Genomic DNA, 19517 nt, shown 5'->3' with positions numbered 1-19517 from the left:
GCGGCGGCGGTGCAGCGGGGCTGGGACCCACGTGGGTGGTCCCGGCTTGTCTGTGTCTCGTGTGGGGATTGTTTGGGTGAGGTTTGTCTGCTTGTCTGCCTTGTTTGCGTTTGGATCTGGATCGAGCCACCCGCGTGTGGATGCGTTCGAGAGACGGTTCGGCTTGCTGTAAATGCGCTCGGCGCACTGGTCGTTCAACTAAAATAAATTCTGATACGTCCCTGCGGTGTGGTGGACGCAGCCCACGTAACGATCGCTCCCTTGCGTGCTATCTGCTCCTTTTTTTTTCAGGGGTGCGTGCTATCTGCTCCTTGTATATACAGCCGTCGCTCTTGTCCTCTGTTCGTCCTTCCGCCTCGCTCGCTCCAGCCGTCGCCTCTCGTCCTCTGTTCCTCGTTCTGCCTCACTCCACCCGCCGCTGCACTGCTTCTGTAGACCACCATGAAGGTGAGATTGCCCCTCCCTTACCCGATATTCTTCTCTTTTTCGGATCTATTGCTGCTCTGCTTAGTGGTCGTGGATGTTCTGTCGTTGCAGGTGGTTGTTGGTTGAGTGTGAGTGAGAGCTCTAGTCCTTCATCGATCGCTCATCTTGTTCGTCAATGAATTCTGCGCCTGTCATCGTCACCAAGGTATGGCTTGTGCTCTACTGATGCGTATCCATGGATGTTTCTGTGTCGATTTTTGGTTCGTGCCTGTGTCACTCCATTCACGCTCATAAACTGTTTGATCTTATGTCCCCTCACTGTGAGACGTTAAATTTGTTTTTCTTTTTTCAGAAATCGCACCAATCGGTTCGTCGTCAGATTTGCCTTACTGTTTCATCTGCTCAAAGGATCATTTTCTCTTGAGGTTCGATTTTCAGCGCTTTTCCTTGCCGCTTCAGTTTATTGTGCTTTTTCTTGTATGGGATTTGAAGCAAGTTCTCTTCTTCTTCGAGATTCTGATGAGAATTGTTATGTGTACAACAAATACCAGTGTACTGTAGATTTTCTTGTATAACGTTCCAAGCAAGATAGTTTGGTTGATTCTTATTTTTCTTCTTAGAGATTTTGAGCAAGATTGTTATATGTCTGCCCGCATAAAGGTGTCTTGTTTTTTGAATTTTTTGACAATATGGTCATGCATTCTGAATTTTTGACAGTACGCTCGTCTTTATGGGATTGCATTCTGAATTTTTTACATAATCAACATGTGTATAGACTGGTGTTGGCTGAGCTTCCTTAGAGAAACTGAGAACTATTGCCCATTGCAAACATGGTGTTCTGTTGACTGAAATGTAAATTTAAGGTTACCTGACTATGTTTGCCTATTGGGCATAATTTAAGTGTACTTAGAATTGCACACACTGACCAGGGTGGTCAGTTTTGCAAGATATTTTGTTAGTATAATTTGGAATAGCCAAAATCAAAGAGAAATTAAAATTGTTATATAGATTTTTTTTTTAAACTTGTGTGGTTTCCTCCTAACCAGCGCTGAAGCTTGTAGCACCTTCCTACATGATTAAAAATTAGCATAGCATTGTTGGTTGGTTTTCTGGATACTCTATTATGATGTGAATGTATAAATAGAAGACTTTAAATATACTTGGAAATTGCATAGACTGACTTGCATATAGGGTGATCAATTTTGGAAAGACATTTCATTTACATAATTTACTGTGTGATTTATTGCAAAAGCATGGAGAATTTTTAATTGTTATGTACTCCCTCCGTAAACAAATATAAGAGAAGGTAGATTTCAAATCAATTCTGATGTGGTGTGCACTTTAAAACAAGAACTGAGCTTGTCTGTGCCATTTAAAATACAATGATCTACAAAGAAACAACAAATAAGTTGCCAGTTTTAGAAGTGGTGCAGCAGATGGTTTGTTAGATGATTGAGACAGCTCCAAGTGCATATGACGACATCACAGAAAATAATAAAGAGCAAGTAATTTGATAATAATATGTACCCTAAAATCCACTCTTCTTCATGACTATATCGTTGTCATCAGATATCATATAGAGATTAAGACTTTTGTTCTTAGAGATTTTGGGCAAGAGCAGGTGGTCTGATAATAATATGTACCCTAAAAGCCTTGTCATGGAATATTATATACAGGTTAGGACTGCATATGAAGGTCATTTTATAAGATTTTGAGTTCCATCTTTTAAGGACAATTTGCAATATCATGTTTACTACGTCTGTAATTCTCTTACTGCTGTACTGGGTGTTGAATAATGAACTAACTAATATTAGATGTAATGTAGAATCTTACTTATCATAGTTACACTATGAGATTAGCTGATTGTTGCTGAATATGGCATGTGCTTCTCATTTATCAGGAATTGGCGTCATCAGTTGATAATCGAGTTTACCTTGTTATTTGATCTGCTGGGCATATCAACTCTGCAGTAAGGTGCACTTGCCACTCGTTTTATCTGGGTTGAGTTACTTGTGCTTGGATTGTGTATGCTTACTCGCACTTCTTTTTCTTTCACCGGCTGTGATATTTATACACATAAAAAAACAGGGACCATGAATTCCACTGATCATGATTTCGATCGTGCTGCTGCACGTGTCGAACTGTTTCTCGACACCGTAACAGAGTGGCAGCACGTCTTGCCCTGTTCCAAAGTGCGTTACGGTTTGACATGATCATAGGTTATTCTTGTCCTTAGAGTATTACGTTTTGTGTGATGTGAACTTATGTGCAAATCACTTGTTTAGGCGCCTTGAATTATGTACCCAGATCATCATCCTCTGGTGCTAATGGTGCATTTATGGGTATGGATCATCAACATTCTAATTCAAGCCTATAATGAGAAGAACACCACCAACTCTGTATGTATGCCTTTCCAATGCCTCATTGACAGTAAACAAATACTCACTACTCTTTAAAGAAAAATGTTACCTCCGAATCGGAGAGTTTTACATCACAATATAAGGTAATCAGCTTCCTGATGACCTGAGTTCTTGTAGCACCGTCATGACCTGCTCCCGGACAAGCTCGAGCCTCTTGAGGTAGACCTCCAGCTCAAGAATCTGCTGCTGCCTCCACTTCTCATCACCGGGCACCCGAGGGCTCAGTCCAGCCACCCCAAGACCAACACCAAGAATATCAGCACCCCCGAATCCCATGCCCAAGCCCAATCCTAGTCCGGTCTGCCCAGGAAAAGCAACCGAGTTGATGAGCTCCTTCAGCAGCGGTGACAGGATGCTTCGGACATCAGCTTCAGTGAGGCCATTGGCTGTCAGCGGATAAGGAGGCAATGGTGCTGCCGGCACTGAAGGTGGTTGTGCAATCACCGCCACAGAACTCCCGAACGCCGCGATAGCTGGCTCATGAGCCGCATCGGTCAACATCGGAGCAGGCGTTGCAGGGAATGTGGGCGCCTCAATCTCCTGCGCCGTCCTCTTCCTTCCACGCCGCGAGCCCCTGCCCCGAGGGGTGTGCACAGACGCACCTCCGCTGCCACCCTCGCTCGCAGCAGGCGGCTCCGTGGAGGCAGCCGCGGTGGCGGCGGCTGCTGCTGCGACTGCTGCTGCTTTTGCGGGGTTGATGTCGTCGCGACGCCGTCGCGCTTGAAAGCCGAGCGCCAGATGTGGCGCGCAACGTCGTAGATGGCGCCCTCGTGCACGCTCTTGAAGGCGAAGGCGGCGCCCTGCGCGGCCATGCGGGTGGCGCAGACGCGGTACTTCTTCTTGAGGCGGCGCAGCTTCTCGATGAGCTGGTTCTTGTAGAAGTCGAAGGAGAGCTTCCGGTGGATCTCCTCGTAGAAGGGGCCCGTGGCGACGCGAAGGCGGAGCCCCGGCGCAACGTGAACTCGAGGAACCCGTGCAGGATGAGCAGCTCCTCCTCGTCCGTCCACAGCCGCCTCGAGTCCTCCGCCGCCACCGCGGCACTCGGCGGAGGCGGCGGAACTGGACCGGCTGGTTCGGGGAAGGCAGCGACAGCGGGGGCTGAAGGAGGCGGGGTCGGGCAGTCGGGAAGCGGGGTCTCTTGGGCAGCGAGTAGGTGGGAGTTGTTGGAGGCGTCGCTGTCGGTGCCCTCCTCGTCTTGGTCGGCGGTGGAGGAGGAGGAGCGTGAGGGTGCGGCGGAGGCGGGGTCGTCGACCATAGTGGTGGGAGGGGGATTAGGGGTTCGGGTGCAGTCGAATCGGGAACCGGATACGGCGGATAGGAGGACCTGGCGGGCAGGAGGAGTGGCTACGCTTTCTTTCCTTTTTTTCTGGAGCGGAGCGGCTGCCTTTTGGGGTCCGTTGCCCCGCTGACGCGTGGATCCCAGTAGAAATACACTGGACCTAGCTGGGAGCGTGTCGCGTCCGATCCAGGATTAGCCACGTGACTGCTGAGGTACCTACAGAGGAATGAGGCGGGGGAAGCGTGACGTCGTTGGGAAGGAATAATGGAGTGCATGGCCCCTGGGTCTGCGGTGAAATGGTCCCATGTGTGAATGAGAATCCAGCCCAATAGCCCACACCAACACGTAGAGAGCAGCAGGGCCCAGGTTCGAGCCAGTCAGCTAGCGAGGAGCGACGGGCTGAACACAAACAGAGGAGAAGAGAACTAGGTCGGTCTGCCGCACCGCCCATCGCGTCCTCCGCTTCGTCGAGCCGGGCGCCAGGCGCCGTATCCGCTGCGGCCGGTCGGGGCGTCGAGCACGTCGACGCGTTCCCAGCCGTCTCGTCACTTGGCTTCTATCAACGGTAGTTTCCCCAAGACCCTCAATTGCTATGGAGACAAAAGATGAGATTAATATACTATGTTGCTCTTGTACTGATAAGGAGTACTTTGCTGGTCATTAGGATTGTGTTCACATTATTATAGTAACAATTGTGCAGTCCAGCCATGTTTACTTTTGGGAATAGCATAAGCGCTTACTTCTTGACCCTGGGTTTTTATTCCCAATTTGATGTAGCCCTTGGATTTGAGAGGCAAATTCAACACTGCCATAGACCTTGGAATCTGCGATTTTTCTTTGTTTCCAAAATCCACTCAATTGTACGAGTGTACTGCTGAAAGTTATGCTTCAGTTCATCGCTTTCGTGGTCTTGCTGATTGTTATTTGCATATAGTCTTATTGCACAATTATATTAAGTTATTCAGGATTCATCTTTTGTTTGTTTGCTGTCATCTGTCCTATAGACTAGGATCGTTGCAATACTTGTTAAATCTTGATTTGTTTTTGCACTAAGAATCTCTGTATCATTCATCACTTTTAACTAGTGCGATAAATATGGTATTTGCTCTCAGCATAACAAAAATTGACATAGTTTTTTTTTGCAAGTTTGGTTCCTCACTTTAATTACTGTATTATTTATCATATGCACACGCCTACTCATAATGCAAGAGGAGAAACATCCGGGCTGTTTTCTTATGCTATTACTGAAGCCTAGGTAGCTTGCTTGGAGTGTTCTAGGTGTGTTTTGTTCTGTAAAGCGAACTATTGAATCCAAAATTTTCCTTTTCTCTGAGATATCCTGGTCGATCCATAAGTTTGCTGTAGATTGATTTAATTGCTTTCCTGATAGCAGCTTGTTCTTCCATGGCACTGTTGGGGGGGGGGGGGGGGGTGTTCAACTGAAACCTCACGCCCCTCTTGAAGTCCACCCTGCTTGCCACAGACTGTTCGCTTGTTGTGTTAGTGTGTGAGTGTCTCACTCGGGCAATAGGATGAATATCTGGTGGGTGTGTGGTCTTGACATGTCGATGGCAGGGGCCGGGTTGTAGGGTTGGCATCTCTGTTGTTTGAGTGATCTTGGTTCACCCGCATTAGATTATGATAAAGTTATAAATCTCTGTTGTTTGCCTAATCGCGTTAACTATGCAACTTCGAACATACATTGCCCAAAGGAATCTGATATCGTGAAGTACCACTACCACTAATCCTAGCGCAATACATGGTGTCTATGAGTCTATCAATAGAATGGAGAATTGTGGGTTGAACATAACAACCAAAATAGTGTATGTATTACTTAGTTGTGAATATGGTAAAATGGTAGCATATGTTTGATTTGCATACTATTGTACTAAATATGCGTTTTGACCTGGACAAATTATGCATCATACATCTCATTTGTCAAATCTACAGTTCTACAATTTGATATTGTTCTATAATTGCTAAGTTTCGCTATCACGGTATTCTTTTTTTCTTCTGGTTTAACCTGTTCGCCTCGCTGTGTTCTCTAATCTCTGCTGGTCCTCCCTGATAACTAATGTGGTGATAGGATGCTGCTTCATATGTCGCTGTTTCTCTTCAAAATCACTTCTTAATCACATGTAGTCATATGGATGATCACATACTTGATAAGAAATTTATTCTCTAGAATAGACCTCATGAACAAATAGAACTTCCACTTCCTTTGAATGCCAAAATACACAATAGTGGTAACACACAATTTTAGCTCACCCTTCATTCTTCTGGAGCATGAATGTTGGATATTAGTTTGTAGTGTGTTACTGTAAATCTGAATTGATTAGCTGCTGTAAAATTTTCTTAGTTTATGTGCTAAGCAAATAGATTTGTACTCATTATAATCCATGAGAAATCAAATCAGAGCACAAATCTATTTGCATTTACTATCCAATCAGGCAGCTGATGTTACATTTTTAAAACGATATCACATCTGCCAAATACCTTTTTGTTTTTGCATTGTATTCTTGGAATTTCTTGGGAAGGAAAAGGTATTTAGGTACAAATAATTTCAGGAAGCAAAGTGCTCTGAAGTCTGAACAACTGAACCTCTTGTCAACTCCAGGAAATTAGCTGAGCCTTCTATCACCAAATAAAAGGGTTGTGATGTCGCTACGACAGCTGCTGGGATGGTCGGATGGAGAGGTAATGCGGCCGGAGTCAAAGCCCTGCTCGCGACTGATGCGCCACACTGCTGGTATCTTCTCAGTTGGTGGTGGTCTTGCTTTCTGGGTGCTTTGCCGCCTTCACTATGGTAATCCTTCCTGGCCATCCACATATTTTCCGTTTCAATATCTGCTCTATTCTTCATGTGTATATTTGTTAATATCACCGCCAAGGTTGTGAATACCACTGTTCCCTGTCCACATATTAGTACGAGTGTAGTTTGGATCTTTTCTTTAGCAGTAGTTTTGGCCTTTCGGGTGTTGGTCCTTCGAAGCAATTCAAAACTGAAAATATTTTGCTGACCCTGTTTCATTATCTAGGTCCAAGGATAACGGTTCCAAGGAGTCTTAGGTGGGCATCCTGTGGAGCGATAGGCACGAGCGCGACGGCAGCCATGCTTGTGCGGCTCTTCAGCCCGGAGTGTGAACCGCAGAACATAGCAGCTTTTGACAGACCTGAATACAAGCCTGCATAGTGTCATGAAAATCCAGTGCCAGGTCTACCAAGCCATATGCGAGTTTTCTGATTCGGCCCTTGGTATCTGCCTTGCAAGATGTTTATGCATAAATGTACCTCCCCTGAAATTGGACACTTCTATGTTCCCTACACTCTGGCCGCTGTTATTTTGTTCCGAAACTAGGAACTTTTTGCATCAAATTTGGAGCTGGTACCTTTTGCATCAAATTTGGTTTCCGTTGCTCGTGAAGTGAGGTAGTGATGTATTGCTGGACACATTTTGAATGCTGATAAGTTACACTTTGTTAACCTGATGGCTTCCGTGAGATACATAAACATACTCCAATTTGACCCGATGACCTGATGGCTCCGCACAAGCATGGCTGCCGTCGCGCTCGTGCCTACCGCTCCACAGGATGACCACCTGAGACTCCTTGTAACCATTATCCTTGGACCTAGATAATGAAACAGGGTCAACAAAATACTTTCAGTTTTGAATTGTTTCGAAGGACCAACACCCGAAAGGCCAAAACTACTGCTAAAGAAAAGATCCAAACTACACTCGTACTAATATGTGGACAGGGACAATGATATTCACAACCTTGACGGTGATATTAATAAATATACGCATGAAGAATAGAGCAAATATTGAAACGGAAAATATGTGGATGGCCAGGAAGGATTACCACTGTGAAGGCGGCAAAGCACCCAGAAAGCAAGGCCACCACCAACTGAGAAGATACCTGCAGTGTGGCGCATCAGTCCGGAGCAGGGCTTTGACTCCGGCCGCATTACCTCTCCATCCGACCATCCCAGCAGCTGTCGTAGCGACATCACAACCCTTTTATTTGGTGATAGAAGGCTCTACCAGTTTCCTGGAGTTGACAAAAGATTCGGCTATTCAGACTTCAGAGCACTTTGCTTCCTGAAATTATTTGTAGCTAAATACCTTTTCCTTCCCAGGAAATTCCAAGAATACAATGCAAAAAGGAAAAGGTACTTGGCATATGTGATATCGTTTTAAAAATGTAACATTAGCTGACTGATTGGATAGTAAATTCAAATAGATTTTTGCTCTTATTTGATTTCCCATGGATTATAATGAGTACAAATCTATTTGCTTAGCACATAAACTAAGAGAATTTCACAGCAGCTAATCAATTCAGATTTACAGTAACACACTACAAACTAACATCCAACATTAATGCTCCAAAAGAATGAAGGGTGAGCTAAAATTGTGTGTTACCACTGTTGTGTATTTTGGCCTTCAAAGGAAGTGGAAGTTCTACTTGTTCCTGAGGTCTATTCTAGAGAATAAATTTCTTACCAAATATGTGATCATCCATATGACTACATGTGATTAAGAAGTGATTTTGAAGAGAAACAGCGACATATGAAGCAGCATCGTATCACCACATTAGTTATGAGGGAGGACTAGTAGAGATTAGAGAACACAGCGAGGCGAACAGGTTAAAGCAGAAGAAAAAAGAATACCGTGATAGCGAAAATTGGCAATTATAGAACAATATCAAATTGTAGAACTGTAGATTTGACAAATGAGATGTATGATGCATAATTTGTCCTGGTCAAAACACATATTTAGTACAATAGTATGCAAATCAAAGACATTTTGCCTTTTTACCATATTCACAACTAAGTAATACCTACACTATTTTGGTTGTTATGTTCAACCCACAATTCTCCATTCTATTGATAGACTCATAGACACCATGTATTGCGCTAGGATTAGTGGTAGTGGTACTTCACGATGTCGGATTCCTTTGGGCACTGTATGTTGGAAGTTGCATAGTTAACGCGATTAGGCAAACAACAGAGATTTATAACTTTATCATAATCTAATGCGGGTGAACCAAGATCACTGAAACAACAGAGATGTCAACCCTACAACCTGGCCCCTGCCATCGACATGCCAAGACCACCCACCCACCAGATATTCGTCCTATTGCCCGAGTGAGACATTCACGCACTAACACAACAAGCAGGGGTGGACTTTAAGCGGGGCGTGAGGTTTCAGTTGACCCCCCCCCCCCCCCCCCCCCCCCCCAACAGTGCCATGGAAGAACAAGCAGCTATCGGGAAAGCAATTAAATCAATGTGCAACAAACTTATGGATCGACCAGGATATCTCAAAGAAAAAAGAAAATTTTGGATTCAGTAGTTCGCTTTACAGAACAAAATACCACCTAGAACACTCCAAGCAAGCTACCGAGGCTTCAATAATAGCAGAAGGAAACAGCCTGGATGTTTCTCCTCTTGCATTATGAGTAGGCGTGTGCATATGATAAATAATACAGTAATTAAAGTGAGGAACCAAACTTGCAAACAAAAACTATGTCAATTTTTGTTATGCTGAGAGCAAATACCATATTTATCGCACTAGTTAAAAGTGATGAATGATACAGAGATTCTTAGTGCAAAAACAAATCAACATTTAACAAGTATTGCAACGATCCTAGTCTATAGGACAGATGACAGCAAACAAACAAAAGATGAATCCTGGATAACTTAATATAATTGTGCAATGAGACTATATGCAAATAACAATCAGCAAGACCACGAAAGCGATGAACTAAAGTATAACTTTCAGCAGTACACTCGTACATTTGAGTGGATTTTGGAAACAAAAAAAAAAAAAGCAGATTCCAACGTCTATGGCAGTGTTAAATTTGCCTCTCAAATCCAAGGGCTACATCAAATTGGGAATAAAAACCCAGGGTCAAGAAGTAAGCGCTTATGCTATTCCCAAAAGTAAACATGGCTGGACTGCACAATTGTTACTATAATAATGTGAACACAATGCCTACTGACCAGCAAAGTACTCCTTATCAGTACAAGAGCAGCACAGTATATTAATCTCCTCATCTTTTATCTCCATAGCGATTGGGGGTCTTGGGGAAACTACCGTTGATAGAAGCCAAGTGACGAGACGGCGGGGCACGCGTCGACGTGCTCGACGCCCCGATCGGCCGCAGCGGATATAGCGCCTGGCGCCCGGCGTGACGGATCGGAGGACGCGGTGGGCGGCACGACGGAGCGACCTAGTTCTCTTCTCCTCTGTTTGTGCTCAGCCCCGTCGCTCCTCGCTGGCTGACTGGCTCGAACCTGGGCCCTGCTGCTCTCTACGTGTTGACGTGGGCTATTGGACTGGATTCTCATTCACACATGGGACCATTTCACCGCAGACCCAGGGGCCATGCACTCCATTATTCCTTCCCAACGACGTCACGCTTCCCCCGCCTCATTCCTCCGTAGGTACCTCAGCAGTCACGTGGCTAATCCTGGATCGGACGCGACACGCTCCCAGCTAGGTCCAGTGTATTTCTACTGGGATCCACGCGTCAGCGGGGCAACGGATCCCAAAAGGCAGCCGCTCCGCTCCAGAAAAAAAGGAAAGAAAGCGTAGCCACTCCTCCTGCTCGCCAGGTCCTCCTATCCGCCGTATCCGGTTCCCGATTCGACTGCACCCGAACCCCTAATCCCCCTCCCACCACTATGGTCGACGACCCCGCCTCCGCCGCACCCTCACGCTCCTCCTCCTCCTCCGCCGACCAAGACGAGGAGGGCACCGACAGCGACGCCTCCAACAACTCCCACCTACCCGCTGCCCAGGAGACCCCGCTTCCCGACTGCCCGACCCCGCCTCCTTCAGCCCCCGCTGTCGCTGCCTTCCCCGAACCAGCCGGTCCAGTTCCGCCGCCTCCGCCGAGTGCCGCGGTGGCGGCGGAGGACTCGAGGCGGCTGTTCCAGCGGCTATGCACGGACGAGGAGGAGCTGCTCATCCTGCTGGAGTTCACGTCGCGCCGGGGCACCGCCTTCGCGTCGCACCAGTACGACATGGGCCCCTTCTACGAGGAGATCCGCCGGAAGCTCTCCTTGGACTTCTCCAAGAACTAGCTCATCGAGAAGCTGCACCGCCTCAAGAAGAAGTATCGCGTCTGCGCCACTCGCTTGGCCGCGCAGGGCGCCGCCTTCGCCTTCAAGAGCTCGCACGAGGGCGCCATCTACGATGTCGCGCGCCACATCTGGTGCCCGGCTTTCAAGCGCGACGGTGCCGGGGGCGACGCCTCGGACGAGGACGACATCAACCCCGCAGAAGCAGCATCAGTCGCAGCAGCAGCCGCCGCCGCCGCGGCGGCTGCCTCCACGGAGCCGCCTGCTGCGGTCGAGGAGGGTGGCGGCGGAGGTGTGTCTGCGCACACCCCTCGGGGCAGGGGCTCGCGGCGTGGAAGGAAGAGGACGGCGCACGAGATTGAGGCGCCCACATTCCCTGCAACGCCTGCTCCGATGTTGACCGATGCAGCTCATGAGCCAGCTATCGCGGCGTTCGAGAGTTCCGTGCCGGTGATTGCACAACCACCTTCAGTGCCGGCAGCACCATTGCCTCCTTATCCGCTGACAGCCAATGGCCCCACTGAAGCTGATGTCCGGAGCATCCTGTCACCGCTGCTGAAGGAGCTCATCAACTCGGTTGCTGTTCCTGGGCAGACCGGACTAGGATTGGGCTTGGGCATGGGATTCGGGGGCTTGGACTGAGCCCTCGGGTGCCCGGTGATGAGAAGTGGAGGCAGCAGCAGATTCTTGAGCTGGAGGTCTACCTCAAGAGGCTCGAGCTTGCCGGGAGCAGGTCATGACGGTGCTACAAGAACTCGGGTCATCAGGAAGTTGATTACCTTATATTGTGCTGTAAAACTCTCCGATTCGGAGGTAACATTTTTCTTTAAAGAGTAGTGAGTATTTGTTTACTGTCAATGCGGCATTGGAAAAGGCATACATACAGAGTGGTGGTGTTCTTCTCATTATAGGCTTGCCCACTTGGGTCGCTTAGTTGCATGTAGTTGTCATCATAAGGTTAGAGATGAACTTTGATCTGTAGATGGGATGATGATCAAAGTTTGTTATCACTTGTAGTTCACATTATTCTCTGATGTGATCAGTCGTATAAGAAATGCAGTGAAGGGTTTTGAATCTGGAATTTACGGCCCGCAAGTCATAATTCTACACTAGATCATGATTGACGCGCGTTGCTGCGCCCGTCCATTTTCCCAATAGAGTGGTAATTCCTATTTTCTGTGAATTTTTTTTCTGAATCTACACTAATATTTATCATTTTATATACACTCTCTGATCCAAAAAAAAGTGTTGTGGCTTTAGTTCAGAGTTGGAACTAAAGCCAAAACACTTTTTTTTGGATCAAAGGGAGTAACTACCATCTTGCATATTTTTCTTGTCATATTGACCATCCTCTTAGTTCCATGTCTAGCAAGTCTTTTCTAGCATCTCATTAATTGGATCATGAATGTGCCAAGAGGTGTTCGTACACGGAAAGGGAAAACAAATGGCGCTCCATGAAACTAATGACTATACTAATCTTGACAGAGCTTCTCAGCAATACACGTCAAAAAAATAATAGTGCGGCATCCTTACAAAGTCCTATTTTCTCTTACTTACATATATATAAGTGATATCGGCAATACAATTAAAGGATAGAGTATCTGCTGCGTCTAAAGCAGATGGATTAATCAAGGACATGTGGAAGTTGCAATGCTCTCAGTGGATGGATGAGCTCCTTCAAACGTTGGTGCATTGGATACTCCCAATGCTTGGCCCCTGTATATTTGTATAGGAAAAACGATAGGTGGAAGTACTACATATACGGAACCAAATTGCAACCATGACCATTCTGTTTAGAACTTTAGATCAACACAAATGTTGTATAAATAAAAGTCCAAGACACTACAAATACTATTTGGTGAGCCATGTGGCCTCACTTGATCATGTACATTACAAACTTAATTAACTATACAGAAACTATGCAAAGATGAGCATACATTATTCTTACCAAGGAAGAAGCTACAAAATCAATGTCAACATTAGTTGGCTCCGTGCATGTACAGAAATCACCGACACTTATGGTCACAGAAGTATCAATCTCTCATCAAATTTGATGAACAAGGAGAAAACATATGTGAGGACTAAACTGTACTAAATTAAAGATGCAACATAAAGCGTAATATTGTGATAATTTTGTACACATCCAGATAAGATGCAGCAATGCCCTATGCTCATGACAAACCGCTGTAGAGGTTCCGAATAAGACAAGCATATACAGAAGGAGGATCCATCTGGCAAGAAAGCACATAAAATGTAAGCGCTTTTTATTCCAAAAGAAAATGCACGGAATAGATAATTCTAGAAATGGAAGGACCATACAATTTGAACAACCATTCATCTAAGTACCTCAAGAATTAAGGGTATGTTTATTCCACATACTAATGTAAGAAGAAAAAGATGACACCTAGAAATTCTTTATTCCAAATCATAATGCTAATAATTTGGCATATCATTATTGTACTGCAAGATGAAGCAACAAAGTAGAGTAATCATGGTCGTTCCACCCTTGTCTATCAATGTCAAACTCCAAACACACATGATACACCGGGCCCCAAAACTGAGTATTATCCATTTTATACATGCCAGCTAGTTTTATTAGGTAAGGAAGTTTAGCATACTAATAATTGGTTGCATTCAAATTTCTAAAATCAAAATATTTACCTATAACAAATTAATGTTCCATCAAGTAGATGGCTCAAAAGTTCTCCAAATGCTCGCTTTGACCTACTACTCTAAAAGTAGATAAGTCAAAACACAGTTGCATGGATCACCTATTAGTTCATCCATATACTCAGGAGATGTATATCAAGTCTTGCATTAAACTAAATTTACCGAAACAATACACATTTAATAGCAAAGGAGATGCTAACTTTTTTGTCTAATTCTTATGGTTGTTCTGGTAGAAGCTAGTCATATATTTATAATTAGTCATCTACCACAAAAAAACGTCATATATCACTAACCTATTGTCCTGTTTGCCAAATTATAAACACAACACATGCAAAAGGCAGTAATCTGAACTGGAAATAAATTGATGGACCTGTCTCTGAAACAACTTGTAACATGAAGTGGCAAACTGTAACAACCGTTAATATGGACCGCTCAAAGCATCCACAAAAGTGCATATTCATAATGAAAATCACAACTCGTATCAAACCAAATGAAGCGGTGACAGCACCACAGTGGTAGACAAGGAGAAGCAAAGCAACAGACCTGAATGTGAACTCTCGCAGCTCTTGTGCCTCTTGGATATTGTACATCAAACATAAGTCCTGCAGGAGTCAAAACACATTTGTGTTCAAAATAGGAACACCTTCTGAGCAATTCGAATACAGATATTCCAACAGTCGTACCTCTATAGCAGCCATGATCCCAGTTCTGGGTCAGGCACACCTTCCAAGCAATTCCAAATTCCAATACAGAAATTCCAAACAAACAGGCACAACCCCTGAAACAAGCAACAGTAAGTCAGCTGGGCTTGATATGGGAACATCTACGGTATCACATGGACGAAGAAGGATCGCTAACTAACACAGAACAAAGCAGCGAACATGGTTGACAAACATCAAGAGGTCGCGATGGAAGGCAGAGGGGGTATAGCTCCATTTTGCCTTTCAGATTGTACAAAGTGGTCACCTGATTGATAGAAAAAAAATCAATGAGGGTAAGATTGGTCACATCTCACGCATAATCTCTTAGTAGTATGTGCATGTAGGAGTGACAAAATAAACAAGAATATTTAAAGGAGAAAAAAAGAGTAGCAACTATTTCTTCAGAGAAAGAAGTGATCGCTTGAGTAAATGAACACGTTGTATTAGACACGGCCATGCTTATGGATCGAACACCATGAAAGAATAAAATACCGTAAGACACACAGCGAGCCGGCCGTCCTTCCGGTGTGCCGGGGAGAGTCGACGTAGTCTGCCTGGGGCGCATCAGTGCCAGACATAGGATGTTGCGTGCTTGAACAGCTCCACGGGCTCGACCACCGACCCCAAAAAACCAACCTAATCCAAGGCAACAGAATAACAAAATAATACCATTAGCTAGACAATTCTTCAAATTGACTTGAACCAAATAATTTGGGATCTTTATGGATGTGCTATCAGTTCGAAGTTTGAGCCCAAAGGTACGGAACGGACACAAAAAGAGGCAGGAAATTACTGCATATGTGTAGCTTGGTGAGGAAATCCAGTTCATGGAATTGGAATCAGTGGAGGGTGAGCCGCACACACCTGCGTAGAGCTGGGGATAGGTCACCGCTCTGGTTCTGTTGCTCTGCCTCTCTCCTCGCTCAAGGAGAAGTTGGGATGGGATGGGCCCAGCGGTGACGGGTCCTCCTCCGGCACGGTGGAGCAGACCAGACCATTGCCGATTGAGAAAAGGGGCGGAGTTGGGAGAAGCATCGGACGTCGTCACGGTGAATGACCTGCGAGCCGGTGGCGGCGGCGGACCTTGGATCCGCCCAAGGTTGAGGTCACCAGAGACGAGAGGTTGGCGGTACTACTTGGGAGGATGGGTCCGCTCGTCTATCCCCTCGCGCTGGATCCCCTCGCCGATCCCCTCGTGGCGCATCGGCTGGATCCGTTCCTCCTCTGTCTGCTCCATGAGGATGGTGGCGGCGCCGCCTGTGTCGTGGCCTCGTGGGTGAGAGAGAGGAGAGAAGGGTCGGGAATTGAACGAAAGGGACGAGAGGTGAGGGTGGGATGGATCCCTCGAAGCCTAGGAGGTAGAATGGGCTGGCCGACGAGCCCAATTTACCAGAGGCCGTCGTTTCGGCCCGTGGAGCAGCTGGCCAAAGGACAGCTGAGCCAGAACTGACATAATGCGAAACAGATTGGTGTACGTAGGATATCTGACGGCTAGAAACCCTCTGATCACGAAAACGGACGGCCGAAATCGCAAATCGCTGTGAGGGCAGGGATTAGATGCGGTTATACTGTCCTTGATTTGTAATGACAAAAGAATGAGAAGAGAGATGAAACTGAAAACAGTAATAGTAATACATGTGCTGCCTGGAACACGCCGAATCAATGATCCTTCAAACTCGTGTGATTTTGTTTTACCAATGCATCCATCTTCTGTGGTAGTTCTCCTGTCATCCAGTTTGAGTCAATTCTGTTTGGATTAAGCCGTTGACAGACTGCACACTGCACACTGCACACATTTTAAATAAGTTCCTTTTGATCGCCCTTTCGCATAGGCGGAATGAACTTTGAACCACCAATATAAATTCACAAGGTAGCCATCAATATCTACAAATAGAAATGCTGGCCGACATGGGCTTTTATTATACTTATACACTACTACTAGTATAGACAGACTGAAGCATCAAACCGGAAGTAAGCCGTCATGTCACAGAGGAAAAGGAATCATCACTGTACGAAAAGAGAACTCCAACGACACGGCCATACACACTCCTGCAGAATCTTACTCCTCTTGCACGAGGGACGACGATGAACCCACCGGCTTACTGGATGCCGCATTCTCCTCCGCCTCCGCCTCCGCGTGACCGCTCCTCATAGCAGGCGTATCCCAGTGGCGGCGGCGGTGTGCGCACGCCGTAGCCGTAGCCATTGCTGTAGTAGTGGCAGCTGGGCAGGCCGCAGGGGCTGGAGTAGCAGCCCGGCGTGCAGCGGTACGACGGTGTCCCCTTCTCGCGGTCGTCGCAGCACGGCTCCTTGCAAGCCTTCTCGCACTTCTCTTTGCAGGCCTTCTCGTACTTCTCCTTCCAGGCCTTCTCGCAGGCCTCCTAGCAGGGGCTCTTCTTCTCCTTGGGCTTGTTGTCGTCCATGCTGACGACGGTCGCGGCGAAGCACGAATTCCTGAGCTTCTGCACGACGCGCACCGGGTCGACGGGTGCCTACCACCGTAAGCGTGCACTTGTCCTGGTCAATGTCCATGGACTTGATCCCTGGAAGTTACACATTTGGTAAAGAAGAAGATAGTGTGGGTTGGAACTTGGAAGGAAGATAGGTACCCTCGAGCTTGGCAACAATTGACATGATCTTGCTCTTGCACTTCTCGCCGATGAGATCAGCTCTGATCACGATCTTCTGCAGGTCATTCAAATGTGAAAACACAAGCATTAAGTACAAGGGTACACCTTTAGACATGTAAGCAAAACGGAAGAACATGATCACTAATTACCTTGGACATTGTGATTTGTGAGCTAGCCGTGAACTTGGGGTGGGCGCAGACTCTTGTGTGTGCAGAGAAAGACGCTTCCTGAAGTTGAAGTTGTGATGCAGAGCCTGTCTGCTTCCAAGCCGTTTATATAAGGTGGCAGTCAACTCTGCAACAGCCATGTTGGCTGGACTGGGGCTTGGTCATACTCCTACGTAGGAGCTCAGTCCTACTACTGCTTGCGTTTAAGCTAATAATACAAGTATAACGAACTCCTTTCTTAATACAAGATGTTGCAATTTGCAGTTAATCCGCGGTTCCTAGAACGCAGTGCCCTTTGTTTCTTTGTGGTTCATCCGTACGTTGGAAGTGTCAAACTCATTGGTTTAATAAGTCCCAACACGTTCGCGTTTCAATCATCAGAAAGATGGACATGCATTCCGTGTATGTAGCCGGAGAAATCAAGGGACGATGCTGCAAGTTGTGTGCAGTGGCAACGATGAGAATCAATCAAATCAACTCATATGCCAATGCACCATTGGCTAGGACTTGGTCATGCTATTCGTTGTACTTCTACTGGTTGAAAGATTGTTTTCTTAATATGGTTGTTGCACTATAGTTCCCGGTTCGAGTTTTGGTCCTTGTTACTCTGCTCCAAACGTTGGATAAGTTCATAAGTGCATAACTAGCAAGAAAAACTCAGTTCTACTGAATAGCAAAAGCAAATGCATATCAGTATCATCTTTTAACTAAGATTCAGCTTAACAAATTTAATACACACTCTTCAAATTTAAACCATCGTTTGGAATGTGGAAGCTAAGGGCACCTCCAATGCCGATCCTCAAACCGCCTATGTATGTCTGGACCATGCGGTCTGCACGTGTTCTGCCATCCAACGCGGTCCTGTGTATCAGTCCGCGTCACCCCCCCCCCCCCCCCCCCCCCCCCCGCGCGCAAATTGGAAGCAAATTGGGAGGGGGGCTTTGCAGGAGTCAAGAGAGCAACCACGTAGAACTCCGACACCCCCGGCCCACTGAATCCTCTCTCCCGGACCCATTTTCTTCCTATCGGGCCCTTTTCCCCTTGCTTTGCATCCTCACCCTACTCCTCCGCTGCCGCCGCTGTACTTCTCTGGCCGCCACGCAGGCGTTGCCGGACCTCCGCAACCAGTAATGGCGCGCCCGCTCACCTTTTACGACAGGTTCGTCCACCCAGGACCCGTCCATAGACAGGTACACTCCCCATCCCTTGTCGACGACGTCCATGGCGGACACCACGCCCGGTAGGTGTTCTGTCAAATGCCATTGAGCTAATTTTTGAATGCCATGTCATTTTTTTAGAGTACGAAGGATGGCAGGGTACTCGAGCATGGATGATGAGTTGTTGTGTGATGAGTGGTTGGCTGTATCCGCCAATACAGAAGGGGCTCTTCTGGCAGCGCGTCTATGATTCATTTCATGCACAAAAGCACATTGCGCCTTACGACATGCACATCATCCAACAATGCAATGTGAGGTAGTTATCGTATCGATGGTAAGCCATCCAGATCCTCATCACCAAGTTTTGTGACACGATTGCTTGGCTGGAGGCAAGGTGGTCATTGCGCGCGGCAGCGGAGGAGATCATAAGTTTTGCTTCTTCTTGCTCAACTTGACGATTGAATCATTCATTCACTCAATGTTGCTCTACACATTGTGTATCCCGTACGCGCTGCCGTGATGTACCACGGGATAGAGAGAAGACCATTTAGGTACATACACTGTTGGATGAAGCTGAAGGGGCAGTATCTGTGATACGACATGGTCCGTTCACGAAAAACTTGTTAAACATCCGGTTAATCTCGCTGAATTGGAACTATTGTTGTACTAGTCTTATTTGCATGCTATGTATGGATGATTTGTGCTATTTTATATCCGATTGATGAATTCCGTCGGGTTTGCATGAATTACGTGTGATCTGTTGAAATGCGGTTTCAAATATATGCGGGTGGCGTTGGATAGCTGGCTATCACATTCGTGTTCGCGGACTGGTCCTCCTGTCCACGGACGGATGCGGGAGGAAATTCGTGGGTCAGCGTTGAAGATGCCCTAAAGCCCCATTTTTTCAGTTAGTGGTTGGTTGACGTTCCGGGGGTTCACTGATTCTTGACTCAAACACGTAAGAGCAAGTACAATAGCAGG

The 19517-nt window shown here is 46.4% G+C and overlaps 1 protein-coding gene and 3 pseudogenes across 6 annotated transcripts; 2 read left to right on the top strand and 2 right to left on the bottom strand.

Annotated features, from left to right (window-relative positions):
• The first annotated feature begins 54 nt into the window (after positions 1–54).
• Positions 55–7608, top strand: LOC109781896 (uncharacterized). Of its 6 annotated transcripts, XM_073502481.1 has the most exons (8): positions 55–447; positions 538–631; positions 779–851; positions 2327–2400; positions 2515–2618; positions 2712–2825; positions 6743–6931; positions 7164–7608. In XM_073502481.1, the coding sequence occupies exons 7-8, from the start codon at positions 6784–6786 to the stop codon at positions 7316–7318; spliced, it is 303 nt and encodes a 100-aa protein (XP_073358582.1). In that variant the 5' UTR covers positions 55–447; positions 538–631; positions 779–851; positions 2327–2400; positions 2515–2618; positions 2712–2825; positions 6743–6783; the 3' UTR covers positions 7319–7608. The 6 variants fall into 6 exon arrangements, with proteins under 6 accessions (XP_073358582.1, XP_073358583.1, XP_073358581.1 ...); XM_073502482.1 differs by lacking the exons at positions 2515–2618; positions 2712–2825 and having other exon boundaries at positions 2327–2395; XM_073502480.1 differs by lacking the exons at positions 2515–2618; positions 2712–2825.
• LOC109781895 (probable transcription factor At3g04930) lies at positions 2832–4377 on the bottom strand (annotated as a pseudogene).
• A 3143-nt stretch (positions 7609–10751) lies between the features above and the next one.
• Positions 10752–12237, top strand: LOC109781882 (probable transcription factor At5g28040; annotated as a pseudogene).
• Positions 12238–16681: 4444 nt separating this feature from the next.
• On the bottom strand, positions 16682–17401 carry LOC109781889 (uncharacterized; annotated as a pseudogene).
• Positions 17402–19517: the final 2116 nt, after the last annotated feature.

The sequence above is a fragment of the Aegilops tauschii genome, chromosome 6 (genome assembly GCF_002575655.3).
Source record: "Aegilops tauschii subsp. strangulata cultivar AL8/78 chromosome 6, Aet v6.0, whole genome shotgun sequence".
In the NCBI taxonomy this organism is placed as follows: Eukaryota; Viridiplantae; Streptophyta; class Magnoliopsida; order Poales; family Poaceae; genus Aegilops; species Aegilops tauschii.
Note: the sequence above shows the minus strand (reverse complement) of the source record. Positions and strands in the feature narration are given on the sequence as shown.